The 14,247-nt window shown below is 51.6% G+C and overlaps 1 protein-coding gene across 1 annotated transcript in view; it reads left to right on the top strand.

Moving 5' to 3' along the window:
• The window catches only part of KDM2A (lysine demethylase 2A), a 32,619-nt gene that overhangs the window by 9,668 nt on the left and 8,704 nt on the right, over nt 1-14,247 (top strand). The window contains exons 4-13 of the mRNA XM_064715411.1: nt 5,090-5,228; nt 5,830-5,908; nt 7,082-7,128; nt 7,241-7,419; nt 8,159-8,265; nt 8,574-8,667; nt 9,142-9,295; nt 9,988-10,103; nt 10,218-10,344; nt 11,160-11,581. Coding sequence (XP_064571481.1) covers nt 5,090-5,228; nt 5,830-5,908; nt 7,082-7,128; nt 7,241-7,419; nt 8,159-8,265; nt 8,574-8,667; nt 9,142-9,295; nt 9,988-10,103; nt 10,218-10,344; nt 11,160-11,581 — 1,464 coding nt within the window. The remainder of the gene's footprint in view (nt 1-5,089; nt 5,229-5,829; nt 5,909-7,081; nt 7,129-7,240; nt 7,420-8,158; nt 8,266-8,573; nt 8,668-9,141; nt 9,296-9,987; nt 10,104-10,217; nt 10,345-11,159; nt 11,582-14,247) is intronic.

Below are 14,247 nucleotides of genomic sequence, written 5' to 3'. Positions count from 1 at the left end.
TTGAGTGTCATAATCTTGGTGCCTTGGTTCTTCACACTCTATCTGGAAACTCTGGCAAGGGAGGATCTTCCCTGCATAGCCCGTTCTGGCATTGGCACCTGCTGTGCCCTGGGCCTGTCTGAACACAGCCTGGCAGCTTCCCTGCCTGTCCATCCTCCTGTCAGGCTGCCTTGTGTCTTCCTGGAGAAATGGATGTTGTTCTTCCCACTTTGCCACTGCTGAAATTGCTGGAAATTCTCAGCACGAGGTCTCAGGCAGAATTGTGGGCTTGCCTCAGGTACTCGCTGGAGATCAGAACACCCATCGAGAGATTCAAATGTTGCAGGTCTGGATTTATCTAGGCAAGAGCCACAGTTTGCTGTAAAAATATGTGAGAAGTTAAATTCCTTAACTGAGGAGAGTTGAGCTGATTGATTTATTATCAATTTGGGTGCATTTCAGCAGAGTAAACCTGCAAAGGGATGGGGTAAGGAAGAAATGGCTCTGGTAGATCTCACTGTTCTATGGATACACTGGGAGCCAGGGAGAAGTTAAAACCTGCCACAAGGGGATTCTGGGAATGAAAATGGAGGTGAAACTTTCCTGCATTCTTCATGTCAAAGGAGTAGAAGAGAGTTGTGGGAGGCTTCACACAGGCAAGCTGCTCTGGAAAGACAACAAGCAGAGGGAGAGGAAAAGTGAGAGGGGTGCTCTGGTCTCCTGAGGGGGAAGGAGCTGTGGCATAGCAGGAAGAGGTTCCTGGTGACTGGGAGATGGAGCTGAGGGAGGGGATGGCAGCAGACAGGACAGGAAGTGACTAAAATACTGCGGTGTGTGTTGGTTGTTGGTTTCACTCTTTAAATACATGAGGCTCTTTCAGCGAAAGGACGGCTTGTTCTTTTCTTCAAATGTGACCTTGTACTCGTTCTCCCCTCAAAAAAACCTCACAGGAGAGGAGTTTTCTGGCTCTCTTCAGCTGACTGTCAGCTCCTTTGCTGTTAGAGGGAGCTGTGCTCCATGGAGGCAGTGCTTGCTGATGGAAAGAGGTTTCCAAGGAAGGATTTTGGAGAGTGCTGCTGTGGAGATTTCCCTGGAATCCCTGGGTGAAGGAGAATGGAGGTGAAAGAATCAGAATAGAAGGGATATCTGTCAGCAGGATTAATATTCCTGCTTCCTATTTCCTCCATTAATTGAATGGTACCCAGGAGGGTCAGAAAGAAATGGTGAAGGACAGCTATCTTAGGTGGGAATTGCTGGCTGTCTGGTCTTGCAGGATGAATAAAGTGCCTTTATCTTGACCCTGCCTGACACAGAGAGAAAAGGTTTGGACCACTTGTCAGTTCTTCCTAAGTAAAACTCTCAGCAGGATGAAAAATGCCTGAATCCTAAGAGAAAGCTGGGGAAACAAAGTGATATTTAAATATTGCTGCTTAGTACTGAATTCTGAGGTTGTCCTACAGATAATGTGATGTGCTTGACTATGTGCCCTTGGTTCTCTGGAGCTGAACTTCATCCAGAACGTTCTCACAGGTGGCAGTTTTGGGGACATCTGCTGATCTCATTTTGGGAAACTGTGTCCCTGGCTGAACTGGTTGATACTGGAAGATCTCCCAATAGTGGAGTCACTCCCAGGAAGAAGCAGTTCTGGTTCAAGAGTCCAGGCCTGTGAGTTGCTGATGTTCTCTGGATGGGCTGTAGGAGTGTGCTGGGAAGGGATACTCAGCCAAGCCCTGTCCCTAGCACAGGCTCTGGGACAAGGGTGGCCAGCTCTTCCTGGGAAGAAGGCAAACTTGGTGCTGTCAGAAGGATTGGCACAGCTCTGTGTGTGCAAGAGTGGCAAGGTTAGGTTGGCATTAGCTTGTCATGGCTTTGCAGGTGTCACCTGTTGCCAGTTAATTATCCAGGCAGCAATTTCCTGTGTGGCACATCAGAACAAAGGGGGTTTTGGAGCATCCACTGAGCACATCTGTCCTCATACAGAGACCCAGTTTGGGGACATGGGGTCTGTGGTTTGTGTCACTGTGCTGTGAGGAAGCTGCAGGCTCCAGGAGGGGCAGACTCCCGCAGATGCTGCCTCTCCCATAACGCATGCCTGGAAGCACAGAAGCCTTTCCTTCCTCCTGCCTGCTCTGGGGCTCTGAAATATTGTTTTTCCCCACCCTCCCAAGACAACAATGACATGAAAGCAGCGTGGCCCCGGCTGGGTCTGATGGGATGCGAGCTGTTTGCATTGTGCTTTTGGGTCTTCAACCATGCTGGGACCCTGCTCTCCTCATGCTGGGCCAATTAGGGGGCCAGACTCTGCCCTGCCCATGGGAACAGGGCAAAGCTGATCTGCCTGGGAGCTGGAGGGGGTTTGTGGCTGATGCTTTGCTGATGACAGGAGCAATAGACTTTGGAATTTGCTCGGCTGGAGGACACATTCCTCTTCCTTCTGTGTTTTGCATCCTTGTTTCCTCATTGCAAAGGATTCAAGTTTAAGGTGTTCCTGCCTGTTTCCTGGTGTTTGCACTTCTGTGGCGTGGCTGCCTTATCGTGGAGTGGTTTGGGTTGAAGGTTCCAACCTGTTTGCTTTGGAGGCTGTGCTGTGAAGGAGATCTGGGAAAGAGTCTGAGCAGGGCCCTGATCCCACAGTGCATCTCCAGCATCCCCCATGGCACCAGTAGGATCCAAATCAGGCCCAGCCACGTGGTCACATTTCTGTTGAATGAGCTGCTCTACACAATCCAGAGCTTGGCTTGGTGCCACTTCCAGAAGGACAGACAATGCCTGGTCATCGTGCCTGTGGCTGGAGCTGCATTCCAGCCTGGATATCCCGAGGTTTGTCCTCAAATGGGGCTCACCTGAGTTTCAGCCCAGTGCAGTAACCCCTGCTCCTGGTTAAGTGTAGCCAGGGGAGTCAAGTATAATCTATTAAGGGAGTGGTTTGGACATAGCCTCTTCTTGCCAGATTTTCCATGCCAAACCTTTTCCTCCCAAAAGGTGAGGTTTTGAATCCAGCAAAGACAAAGGAGCTGCTTTTCCCCCTAAAAGTGAGTGTCTGGAGTAAGGGAGCAGGTCCAAAAGCAGCCTGGTGCTGCAGTGAGCAGGACCCACTTGATCCCAAAGCAGGTGAGACCATGGACTGCAGAATCCTCCTCCTCACTGTGCACATCCTCAGTGACAGAGAGCTGCCTGCTGGGATCTGTAGTCCTAGACTTGCCTCGGATGGGGAGGAGTGAAACGTTGGTGATGCTGGGAGGTGATTCACATCCTTGCCTGGCATAGGTGTGCCTTGAGCTTCCCTGGTGTGCTTTAGTAAGGAATAGGATGAAGTGGGCCTTTTCCCAAAATTCTGGGTACTTCAGGAAAAGCTGAGTTTGAGGATTGCTCATTGTCCCTAAATCCTGCACAGGGCAATCCCCTCTCTGCTCTGTACCTTCATTTTAAAGCTGAGTACTACACAGGCTTCGTGGATTCCATGATTTTTAAGGATAAGTGCATTATGAGGTGGGCTAATCATCCATTATAACACAGTCATAACACCTCTATATCTCTAATTTCAAATTCTGATGCATCCCCTTGGAAGGGCCAGCCTCAGTTTAAAGGCAGAGTGAACATTTGGGAGTTGCAGTTTTTGGTGAGTGCAGCCCAGCCTTAGCAGTGTGAAAATCCAAGTGTTCCCAAGGAATAGGTCACTTCTGCTGGTGCCACTCCCATATGTCTGTGCTTTTTAAATGCATTTTCCTGCCGTTATACAAGTATCTCTGTAAAAACCCACAAGTAAAGTGAGTTTTTGTGTTGTTAAAAACGGGGAGATCCCACTCATCTTTAGTGGATGGCTTAAGACAAAGGACAGCAGCCCTTTTCCAGACTGTTTAATCCTCGGGGCCATTGGACAGATGCTGGCTGCAGGATCCTGAAGACTCTGCCTGAAGTGCCCCATTCAGGAGCAGCCAATTGTTGGTGCCTGGCTGATGAGGTGTTTGTGTCCCAGTCACTCAGGGGTTTGGTAGGGAGGTTGGAAAGCTGAGCACCGTCAATGGGCTGCGAACAATGGCTGAGTGACTCTGTCTTGATGGCAGGGGAACTCCTTGTGCATCCATCAGCCTGCTTGAAACTGGGAGTTAAAATTAAATGTTGGAGGGGGTGGGGAAAAGCCTTTTTTTGTGTGTGTCCCTACGTGCTCTCGCACTGGTTCATCTAATTAATCTAAAAAAAATTTATTTAAAGCAGTACTCCTGTACGAGGGAGTTCATTCCTCTTTCTCCGGTGAGGTTATGGCAGGCTGGTCCTGGTGGCGGTGCTGGGGATGTGACACTGCCCCTTCCTGCTGCAGGCAGGTGCCAGCAGCTGTGTCACCTCCTGCCCCATCCCTCCCTGGCTGTCTGCTGGCCCTGCAGTTGGTGTGCACGCTTGATAATGGGAACATCCCTAATTAGGGGAAGGCAGCTTGGCTAATGCAGAGCAGGTTTGCCTTTTATCTGAGGGGATTTAGGGAGCATTCCCACGCAGGGCTCTGCTCTCTGGCCAGGTGGCCAGCAGCTGGGGACAGTAATTTCTTCCAGATCCAGCAATGTCAGAAGAGGATGTCTGTCAGGAATCCCTGTACAGATGTGCTTACAAGACCCTCTAAGAAAATTGTTCCTTCCACTCTGCCATTCTTCTCCACACAAACAAGAGAATAAATCAGCTTTCTGTGTACAGGCACAGCCAAAGATGAAAACTTGATTTTTTGGTTTTTTTTATCATTGGTGTTCTGGCAGAGATTTAAACTGACAAGTGCCTTTACCTCCAGTGCAGCAAAATACTGATGCACCTGTAAAAGTGGGGAGCTGATTCTTTGTTCTTTGCCTCTGTTACTCTAAACTCTCTCCCCTCCTCCCGTATTTCCCTGTTAGAATTCATTAGGAGTGATTATCTATCTCATACAGCCCAATTAGCACAAATCTGGATGGAGGAGGGGCAAAGCTGATGTTTCCGTGCTATGTTTTGGGTTCAGGACAGACCTGAGCTCCCCTAGAGGCCGTGGCTGAGCTGTGTTAGGCTGGGATGAGGCTCTGGTTGTTCCTCCTGCTCCATAGCTTCCCTTCCTGGTCCATAACTTCTCCCTTCCCGTGTTCTCCCTCAGCGTGGCACGATGCGGCGGCGTTACGAGGACGACGGCATCTCCGATGATGAGATTGAAGGGAAGAGGACGTTTGACCTCGAGGAAAAGCTGTCCACCAACAAGTTCAACTCCACTTTCGTGGTCTTCATGGAAGGCAAAGGTTTGTCTTGGGGCTGCTGGTCCCAGGGAGTGTGTGTGGGGAATGGCATGGAAGCTGCTCGCTCCGGAGAGCATGGAGCCGGCCTGCAGCTTGCTGGGACACGTGGCAGCCAGGAATGGGAGGGTTTGCCTGGGTCAGCACCTGTAATTGCAGCCACATGTCTACCAGATCCTTAATTCAAGGACTGTGTGGGATGTCTCCCCTTCCTTTCAGCACGCACACGGCTCCGTGGGATGGCTTTTCATCACACAGCCCCTCTTGAGGATTTACTGGGAGGGAGGAGTGCCTCTGCAAGGCATCTCTTGCTTGGCTCTGAGCTTCCTCGGGAAGTGAGCACCAAAAGCCAGGCTGTTCACCTGTCAGGAGCAGCCTGTTGGAGCAAACCCTCCTTAGGGGCCCTATCTGAGGCTTGTCAGCAGCACACACCCTGCTGCCTCTGAGAACTGCTGCAAAGGAGTTCCAGGATTTCTGAAGGAGTGTAGAAAAGTGAGGAGCAGGGTTGGTCTAGGGATCTCCAGAGAACCTTTTCAACCTGAGCATGCCTATAATACTCTGAAGGAGTTTCTCCTAAACCTTCCCTCTTCTTGTGTCCCCACACCAGACTTCACAGTTGAGTACATCCAGCGGGGCGGCCTGAGGGACCCACTCATCTTCAGGAGCTCGGACGGCCTGGGGATAAAGTAAGTGCTGGGAGCATGGAGTGGTGGTGACTCTGGCCCAGTTCCTTCATCTCTCCACACTCTGTGGGATCTGCTCCTGGCTCTGCTAGGCTGGTTTGACTGTCGTGTCCACGCTGTTCTTTATGTGCAGAGAGAAATGTCTTCCAGCTCAGTTATCCCCTTCTTCCTAGTCTGTCTGGACTGAAAATGAGAGGACTGAATTGGCTGTAGGTGATCAGAATTCCACCAAATGTCTGGAAAGTCCCACTGCTGCTCTGATGCAACATCTGGCTGGGTTTATTTCCTAGTAATATAGGCATCTATTGCCAGAGAATCAAACAATTTGTAGTATTTCTGGCATTTTCCAGAATTCCAACCTGATTTTCTGAACTTCTAAGCTGCTGTCTGCCTCTCTTGCTGCAGTACATCCATTGAGGTTTGCAGCTTTAAGTGTAAGCTGGGTCAGCGTTTTTGGGGTTGATTAGAGGAATAAATGACCCCTCACAAACTTTCAGAGCTAGTACCAGCAGCACTGCTCTGAAACCATGAGGTTCCATAGCTGTGAACAGATGGATGACATCTCATCCAGTGCAGGATGTTCTTTGCTGGGGGGAATTGGGTAGGAAGTCATGCCAGGCTCAGCCTAACTGCTGGGTGACTTGGGAGGGTAGAGATTTAATACTGGGTATTACAGTGTGGCTGAAACTGGATTTCTTCTGAGCTTTTGGATATTTCTCTGGGTCAAGAGCTGCTCGAATGGCTGCCAGCCTGCTCTGCCTGTGACAGCAGTGTTTGTACAGAGGAGGGTGCCAGTACAAACATTGGAGTGGTTCTGCTGTGTCAGTGGAATATACTGCGTGTCCTGCTCTGGCCGTGCCTTTGGACTGGGATAACTCACACAAGCAGCCTTTAAAACGGGAGATGGGATTGCTTAGTTCAAGGCCTCCTGGCTCCTTTGCTAGAAGTCACTGTACAGCAGCTCTGGGAATGGTACATCCTATTCCCAAGCCTGCTTCCCAAGCCAGAAGTTTGTCCTAGTGTTCACCCCAGTCCTGTGCCCCCAGAGATCCTCTTCTATGGCTTTCTCCAGCACCAAATCAGCACAGATGTACCTTCAGGGTGCCAATTCCTGGGTCACAGAGTGTGCAGCCAGAAGCACTTGATGGTCTTTTTAACCAGATGTTTGTCCCACAGGATGCCGGATCCGGACTTCAGCGTGAACGATGTGCGGCTGTGTGTGGGTAAGTGTCCAGAGCCACCCTGTACTTGTGTGGCTGGAGTCTTTGAGGATCCCACCCCCTGGAGCCCATGGGGCACAGGGACAGCTCAGTGACGTGTCTGTCCCTGTGGCAGGGAGCAGACGGATAGTGGATGTGATGGACGTGAACACGCAGCGGGACATCGAGATGTCCATGGCGCAGTGGGCGCGCTACTACGAAACGCCAGAGGAGGAGCGGGAGAAACTCTACAACGTCATCAGCCTGGAGTTCAGCCACACCAAGCTGGAGAACCTGGTGCAGAGACCTGCTACGGTGAGTGGGGCTCTTCTTCCCCAGGGATCTGCTTTCCCTGGAAGTCTGGAAGCAAGGTGCCAGCCTGGCATTGGGATGTGGTAGAAGAGGGGCTGCTCGGAACATGCGTGGACTCAGCTGGGATGTCAGTCTGGAAGCTGCTGGATCTGATCTCCTAGTCAGGCTGTGGTGACCATGGCCAAGTCCCTGGCCTGTCACTCTGTGGAGAGATAGCCTGTTCATTGGCTGTCAGCAGTTAGAAACATGGAAGTCTGAGCTCTGCACAGTGTGGCAGGGAGGGTTCCTGATGTAAAATGCTGAAATCTCTGAGGGCAGAGGAGGCCAAGACTGGTGATGTGCTGGAAGAGGGGCAGGAAGCTGTTTTGTGCTGGGGCGATGAATTGTGGGAGGTGGGGTGGGTGGGATGAACATCTCAAACTACCTCTGCAGTCAGCAGAGTGGAAGTGGCAGCTGTGTGGTGCCAGTTACTTCTCTCTGTTAACTGCAGAGGGGACCTCGACATCTCTGGCTCCCCTGAAGTTTAGGGAGTTCAATCTCACCCCTAGGAGATACCATCTGGCATACTTTTATGGAACTCCAGAGCTGGCATCTGAACACCTGATCCTAAGTGCTTTATGTGTAGGACTGTCCGAGAAGCACACTGTCCCAGGACCAAAAAGGGATTTCCCAGCATGGGGTAGCAAAAGGTTTTGCTATGCCCCTTTTCTCTCTGCTCATGTCTCCTCCCTCTCTGCTGTAGGTGGATTTGATTGACTGGGTTGACAACATGTGGCCCAGGCACCTGAAGGAAAGTCAGACAGAGTCTACCAATGCCATCCTGGAGATGCAGTATCCAAAGGTGCAGAAGTAAGTGGCTTCCTGAGCTGTGGCAGGCAGCAATCTCTTGCAGGAAAACTGCCCAAGGGAGCAGCAGTGTGTACCAAGGGGAAGGGGGAGGATCAGTCTCCCAGCTTATTTTTGTGGGTGACACTTGTAAGGCCACTGCAGTCACTTCTTGAATCCCCTTTAGCTGTGTGGAAAAGGGGCTGAGTGGTTTGTTACACTGCTCTGAACCATTGGCCTGGGTTTGGGGAACCCATTCCCTTGGAATATCATATCTGCTCCAAAGTGTGGATCACCATTCATTTTCACCTTCTCATCTTGTTTTCCACCAGGTACTGTTTGATGAGTGTCAAGGGCTGCTACACAGATTTCCACGTGGACTTTGGTGGCACTTCTGTGTGGTACCACATCCACCGAGGGGGAAAGGTAGGACAGTACCTGTTGGGACAGCTATAGGTGCTTTAGGAAAGTGGCTGTTGGTCTGTTTTTGTGTAAATCCTTGAGGATGCAGGTCCCAGACAGCAAATCAAAATCTTTTCCACCCTAAACTTATCTGTATTGCATGTAGCCAGACAGGTGCCAATCCCTAGTTCAGGTGTAGCTCTAACATGTAAATCAAACTCAGTAAATCTCCTTGTCACTCTGGTGGCTTTCCTGGGTTCTGTATCTCATGACACTGATGTAAATCACAGGTTAAAAAGCATCCCAAGCTCAGGCTACCTGTAACACTGTGTCAGGCTGGGAAAGGCCTTGCTCATCCTCTCGAGGGGGGCAGCTGTTGCAGTCATTTTGCTGGGAAGTTCTCAGGGAGAGGGGTGAGGAAGAGATTCAGATGTTGGGCAGAAGCCATAGCTGTTCATTATGTGATGACTTAGATGAATGTGTTGTCTTTATTTGCAGATCTTCTGGCTGATCCCTCCCACACCCCAGAACCTGGAGCTCTATGAAAACTGGCTTCTCTCAGGGAAGCAGGGAGACATTTTCCTTGGGGACAGAGTGTCAGAGTGCCAGCGCATCGAGCTCAAGCAGGGCTACACATTTGTCATCCCCTCAGGTACCCTCGGGGTGGGCAGGGGCATCCTGGTCTTGGCCAGGGTTGTGGCAGCACTGAAACTCCTGGGACACTGGCAGGGTTTAGCTCCCTCATGAGTCAATGGGAGAGGGAGATGTGATGTGGCTCTGTCCTCTTGCTTGCCACCTCCCAAAACATGCCTGTGATGGCATTGTGGATCCAGCCCAAGTGTTAGGAAAGCTGTGGCTGGCTCATATCACATTTGATTAATTATTAAAGGAGGCTTTCCCAGATCCTGTCATATTGACACATGGAACAGTGTAGGTTCAGGACAGGCTGGCTCTAGGCAGCTCCTCAGCTTCCTGGGTGTCTTGTGACAGAGCTGTGGCGTACAGCAGGACCAGGAACAGAAAACACCAGGGGTTGCACAACTCACTCATTTGAGTCCTGTTATCACAACTGACACTTTCCTGAACTGAGTGACTTTGCCTTAAGGAAACCCACGCTGGAATTCCCCAGATGTTGGCCTTGGCTGGATTGCTTAGCCTTGGAGATAAGGAGTGGAACTTGAGTTATTTTGAAGGTGTTTAGAGTGTTGGAACAGACTTCAGAAGGCTGTTCCCCTTGGTGCCAGGCCTGACACAATTAGGAAACAATCTAGGATGACACCAGGGTGACAAACAGCTATGCATGATGGATCAGAAGGATTCTTCCAACTCTACTTTCTCCCCAAGGTTGGATCCATGCTGTGTACACTCCCATGGACACGCTGGTTTTTGGTGGCAACTTCTTACACAGCTTCAACATCCCTATGCAGCTCCGGATCTACAGCATCGAGGACCGCACACGGGTAAGGACCTGTGGGAGACCCGTGCTGGACACTGGGCCACTCCTGGTGTGCCATCTGTCATCTGAGAGCAGCAGTGGGAAGGAGGCCTGACAGATCCTCTTGCCTGTTTTGCAGGTCCCAAATAAATTTCGTTATCCCTTCTATTACGAGATGTGTTGGTACGTGCTGGAGCGTTACGTGTACTGCATCACCAGCCGCTCCCACCTGACCAAGGACTTCCAGAAGGAATCCCTCAGCATGGGTAAGTCCAGCCCTTATTCCTTCCTTATCCTATCCAACTGGCTTCTTGCACCCTCCTGCTGGGGCACTGGCTCAGCAGTGTGCCAGGCAGGGGAGGGCTGGGTGGGGATTTTTTTGGGCATGAAGTCACAACCAGCCAGACTTCTGCTTCCTCCTCTGGCCCTGCAGCAGCCCAGGTTCCTCGCAGCTGTGAAACCAGCACACCACCAGTTCAGAGCCTTATACAGAAGAGGTGTGGGGAAGTTGCTGTGGCCACCACGGTGCTGTGGGCAGGAATTCTCTCTGGCTGGCCAGGGCCTTCTGCACACAGGGTTTGAGGGGCTGACACTGTTACTTGGAGGGCTCAGCGACCTCACAGTCATGAGTGAGTCCACATCCTCTTTATCGCATCTGGAAGGCAGCATCAAGATCCTGAGCCCTCCACAGCAAAATGAGGTTGAATAGGGCTTTAAGCAACATGATGTAGTGGAAGATGACCAGGCCCATGGCACGTCCAGGCCCATGGCACTGGGGTTGGGCTAGATGACAGTCCAGGTCCCTTCCAACCCAATTCCATGAAATTAAGTCTATGACATGAAATTCAGTCTAGAGCATTTGCTATTTCTTCCTCTGGGACCTTTTTCCATATCTGGTGCCCTGCATTCCCACAGACAAGCCAGGAATGGGAAGGGTGTATAGCTGTTTTCAGCTTTTTCAGCTTCTCTGTTCCTTTCACCTCCTACAAATCTGTTGCTCCAGCATCCCTCATGATGGGGGAGATCCCCCTAAACACAGAACACTTCCTGTGATTGCTCTCCTGTTTGTCCATCATGGCAGATATGGAGCTGAGCTCCTCGGACTCGGTGAACATGGAAGAGGAGGAGGAGGAGGATGATGATGAGGATGCAGCAGGGAAGGAATCCCGGCGCCCCGCGACCAGGAGGTCCATTCTCACCAGCCCCATCGCCAACGGTGCCAGCGTGGACTATGATGAACTGGGCAAGAGCTGCCGGAGCAGCCTGCCGGGTCTCAAGAAGACCCCATCCATGGACTCCTCTGACTCCAGCCGCGGCTCCCAGAACGGCCAGGCCTGGGAGCCCAGCGGGGGCAGCCCCCGCAAGAGCAGGAGGGTGCACCTGACCCAGTTTGAGCTGGAGGGGCTGCGCTGCCTCGTGGACAAGCTGGAGTCGCTCCCTCTGCACAAGAAGTGCGTTCCCACCGGAATCGAGGACGAGGACGCCCTCATCGCTGATGTCAAGGTAGGGCTGAGAGAGTGCAAAGCACTTCCCATGTGGAAACTGGGCTTCACCTCACCCTGCCCCTGTCCTGGGGCAGGATTTGTGTCCTCCTCTTCCTCTGTGTGAGGCTGATGTTGCACCTGAGGGACAGCCCTGGGATTTGGGGTTGGGAAAGCAGGAGGGTGCCTGTGCCCTGGCTGGGTGCCTTATGGCTGTCAGTGCAGGAGTGCTCGTGGAAGATGCAGTTCACTTCCAGTTTTGGCTGTGGACTCTGTGACAGTTGGAACCTTTTCCTTGCCCCAGGTGGATTTGGCTTTGTTCCTTTGAGTTGTTTGCCCAGGGTGCGACCTGGAGTTGAGAGTCAGTTATTTTGGGCTGGTGAGGGTTGTTTGGATTTTACTTGCCTTCGTCTGTTCAGCTGACCCAATGAGCCTTGGTGTTTTAGCTGTTTCAGCACTGAAATGGGAATGTCAGCTTCACTCTATCCCCAGAAATCCATTCTAGTCCCTAAAAAGTTACTTCCTGCTCCCCTCCATGCTGCTGGCGATCTGTACAGCTGCTTGCCTGTACCAAAGCTGACATCCAGACAGGGTCATGCATGTGTCCTTGTCTTTGCCATTGTTTTTATTTCTGAGTGCTATCTCCTGATGGTTTTTTGTGAAATGTTCAGGTAAATCCAGAGCTCTGCTGTGTTTGGAGCAGAGGGTGTGGCTCTGGGTCCTTGGCTGAAAGAGTCTAGGTGCTGTTAGGGGCTGAATTTCTGGTTTTTGTGGCTTTTCAAGCATCCTGTGTGTGCTGTGACCTTTGAGAATGTGATGTGTGTGTTTCTGAGCCCTGTATGGTGCTCTGGAGGAACCTGAGCTTGGGGGCTCTGTGTTTCACCCTTGGGCTGATGAAAGGAGCCTGGTGTTGGGCGTTTTAAAGGCAGAGCCTTAAAGGTTATTGGTGTTCAGTTGGAGTTTGAGACCTGATCAAAGAATCTGTTCATATTTTGGAGGTAGTAAAGGTGTGCCTGTGGTTTTGGTGTGACCAGGCCCCTGTGTCCAATTGTACCTCGCAGATGAGCTGTGAGTGACAGCCTTTGTGATCCCAGACAACTTCCCTGAGGATTTGTTCCTTAAAGCTGGCTGTCCTTGGAGGTTTGGAAGTATCCTGAGCTGCAGGACTCTGTCCCTCAGGACTGACATCCTCAAGGCATCAAGATCCTTAGTCACAGCCTCCAGTGGCTGGGGAAAGTGGGACAAGTTTGTCCAACCACAGCAAAGCTCTACTTTCAAAACCCATTTTCCATAGAGGTGATGGAAGTGGCCAGTAGAAGTTGGCTTGTAAAGCCTGGGAAGGGCTTAAGACATTTCTAGCTAAAACTTCTAGCTGGGGCCACCAATCTGCAGCAGGTATGTTTGCCCTTGTGTCACCAGGTAAGGTCATTGATGGAGCTGGGATCTGGCCAAGCTGGGGAAGCTGCACTTTGGTCTCTGCTCCCCACGGTCAGAACATGGCGTTTTCTCATCCAGACTTGCAGGGGTGCCACCCTCTGCTATCCAGTGTGCCCAGGCACTCCAGGAGCAGGAAAATGCTGCCTTTTCCCACAGCCTCTTGTGTGGTGATCAGGATTTCAGGGTGTCTGTGTTTTGGGTCACGTGGAGAAATATGTGTCCTGTCACGAGTTCAGCCTGGAGCGTCACTTGGTGGAATGTGACACTTTGGATTTGACAATGTTGTGCTTTCAGCTCTGTGGCAGGAATTGTCTGAAAATTCTGAGTGTGATGGAGGTCATTGGAAGGATCATTGACTAAGAGGGAATTTCTGAGAGGTCCTGTTGTATTTTGACTGCTTCCATCCATGATTTCTGATCTCTCTGTGGTGATTTCCATGACTGGTTTTGACAGGAGGATGGTCATGAGGCAGCTGACAGCAGGTCTAAAGCCAGGCCCCTGTGTCTTGGCACAAACAGGTTATATCTGTGCTGTGCATGGAGCTGTTGGAGCACCAAGGATTGTAGAAACAAGATAAGCCTCTCCCTGAAGTGCTGGTCCTGTCTCCAGGACCTCACCTCAAAACCTCTGGTGTGGCATTGGTCACTGTCTGACTGGGCAATGGGCAGAGAGAATTCAGTGAGGAATGGGGATGGAATCCTCTGGGATGGGTGAGGAAGTTCAGGATGGCCTGTGAGCTCTGCCAGGCAGGTCTCCCATGGTGGGATGGCAGCACTGGTCACACTCCTGCCTGCGGGTCGGAGAGAGCCCATGCCGGGGACCCGAGGGTGTCACTGGTTGCACAGTTGGTGACAGTCCCGAGCCAGGTCAGCATGTGACTGACTGGCTTCCTGGGAACACAGAGCTGGAGTTGGCTGCGGATGCTTTGGGTGCATCAGAAGTGGGAGCAGCCGCTGCTCCCCTGTGCTGTTTGGTTTTATTTCTGGAGTTTCCTCCATTTTAATTGCGGTGTATATCTGGGGGGCGTCTCGGGGGGCTGGGATTGCTTGGGGACACCTTGATCGCCCGGAATGGATCTGTCCCCCTCTAGCGGTTTGGTCCCCGGTGCCTTTGGGAATGTGGCTGCTCCCAAACTTGGCTGGCGGGATGTTTGTCCCTCCAGGTCGGGAGTGTGGGGGCGCAGACCCTGGGGGGAGCGGCAAGGGGATTGACCCTTGCCTGCATTCCAAAGCCCCGCTCGCTCCAGCGGGG

The sequence above is a fragment of the Zonotrichia leucophrys genome, chromosome 5 (assembly GCF_028769735.1).
Source record: "Zonotrichia leucophrys gambelii isolate GWCS_2022_RI chromosome 5, RI_Zleu_2.0, whole genome shotgun sequence".
In the NCBI taxonomy this organism is placed as follows: domain Eukaryota; kingdom Metazoa; phylum Chordata; class Aves; order Passeriformes; family Passerellidae; genus Zonotrichia; species Zonotrichia leucophrys.
This window is presented reverse-complemented; position numbering and strand designations above follow the sequence as displayed.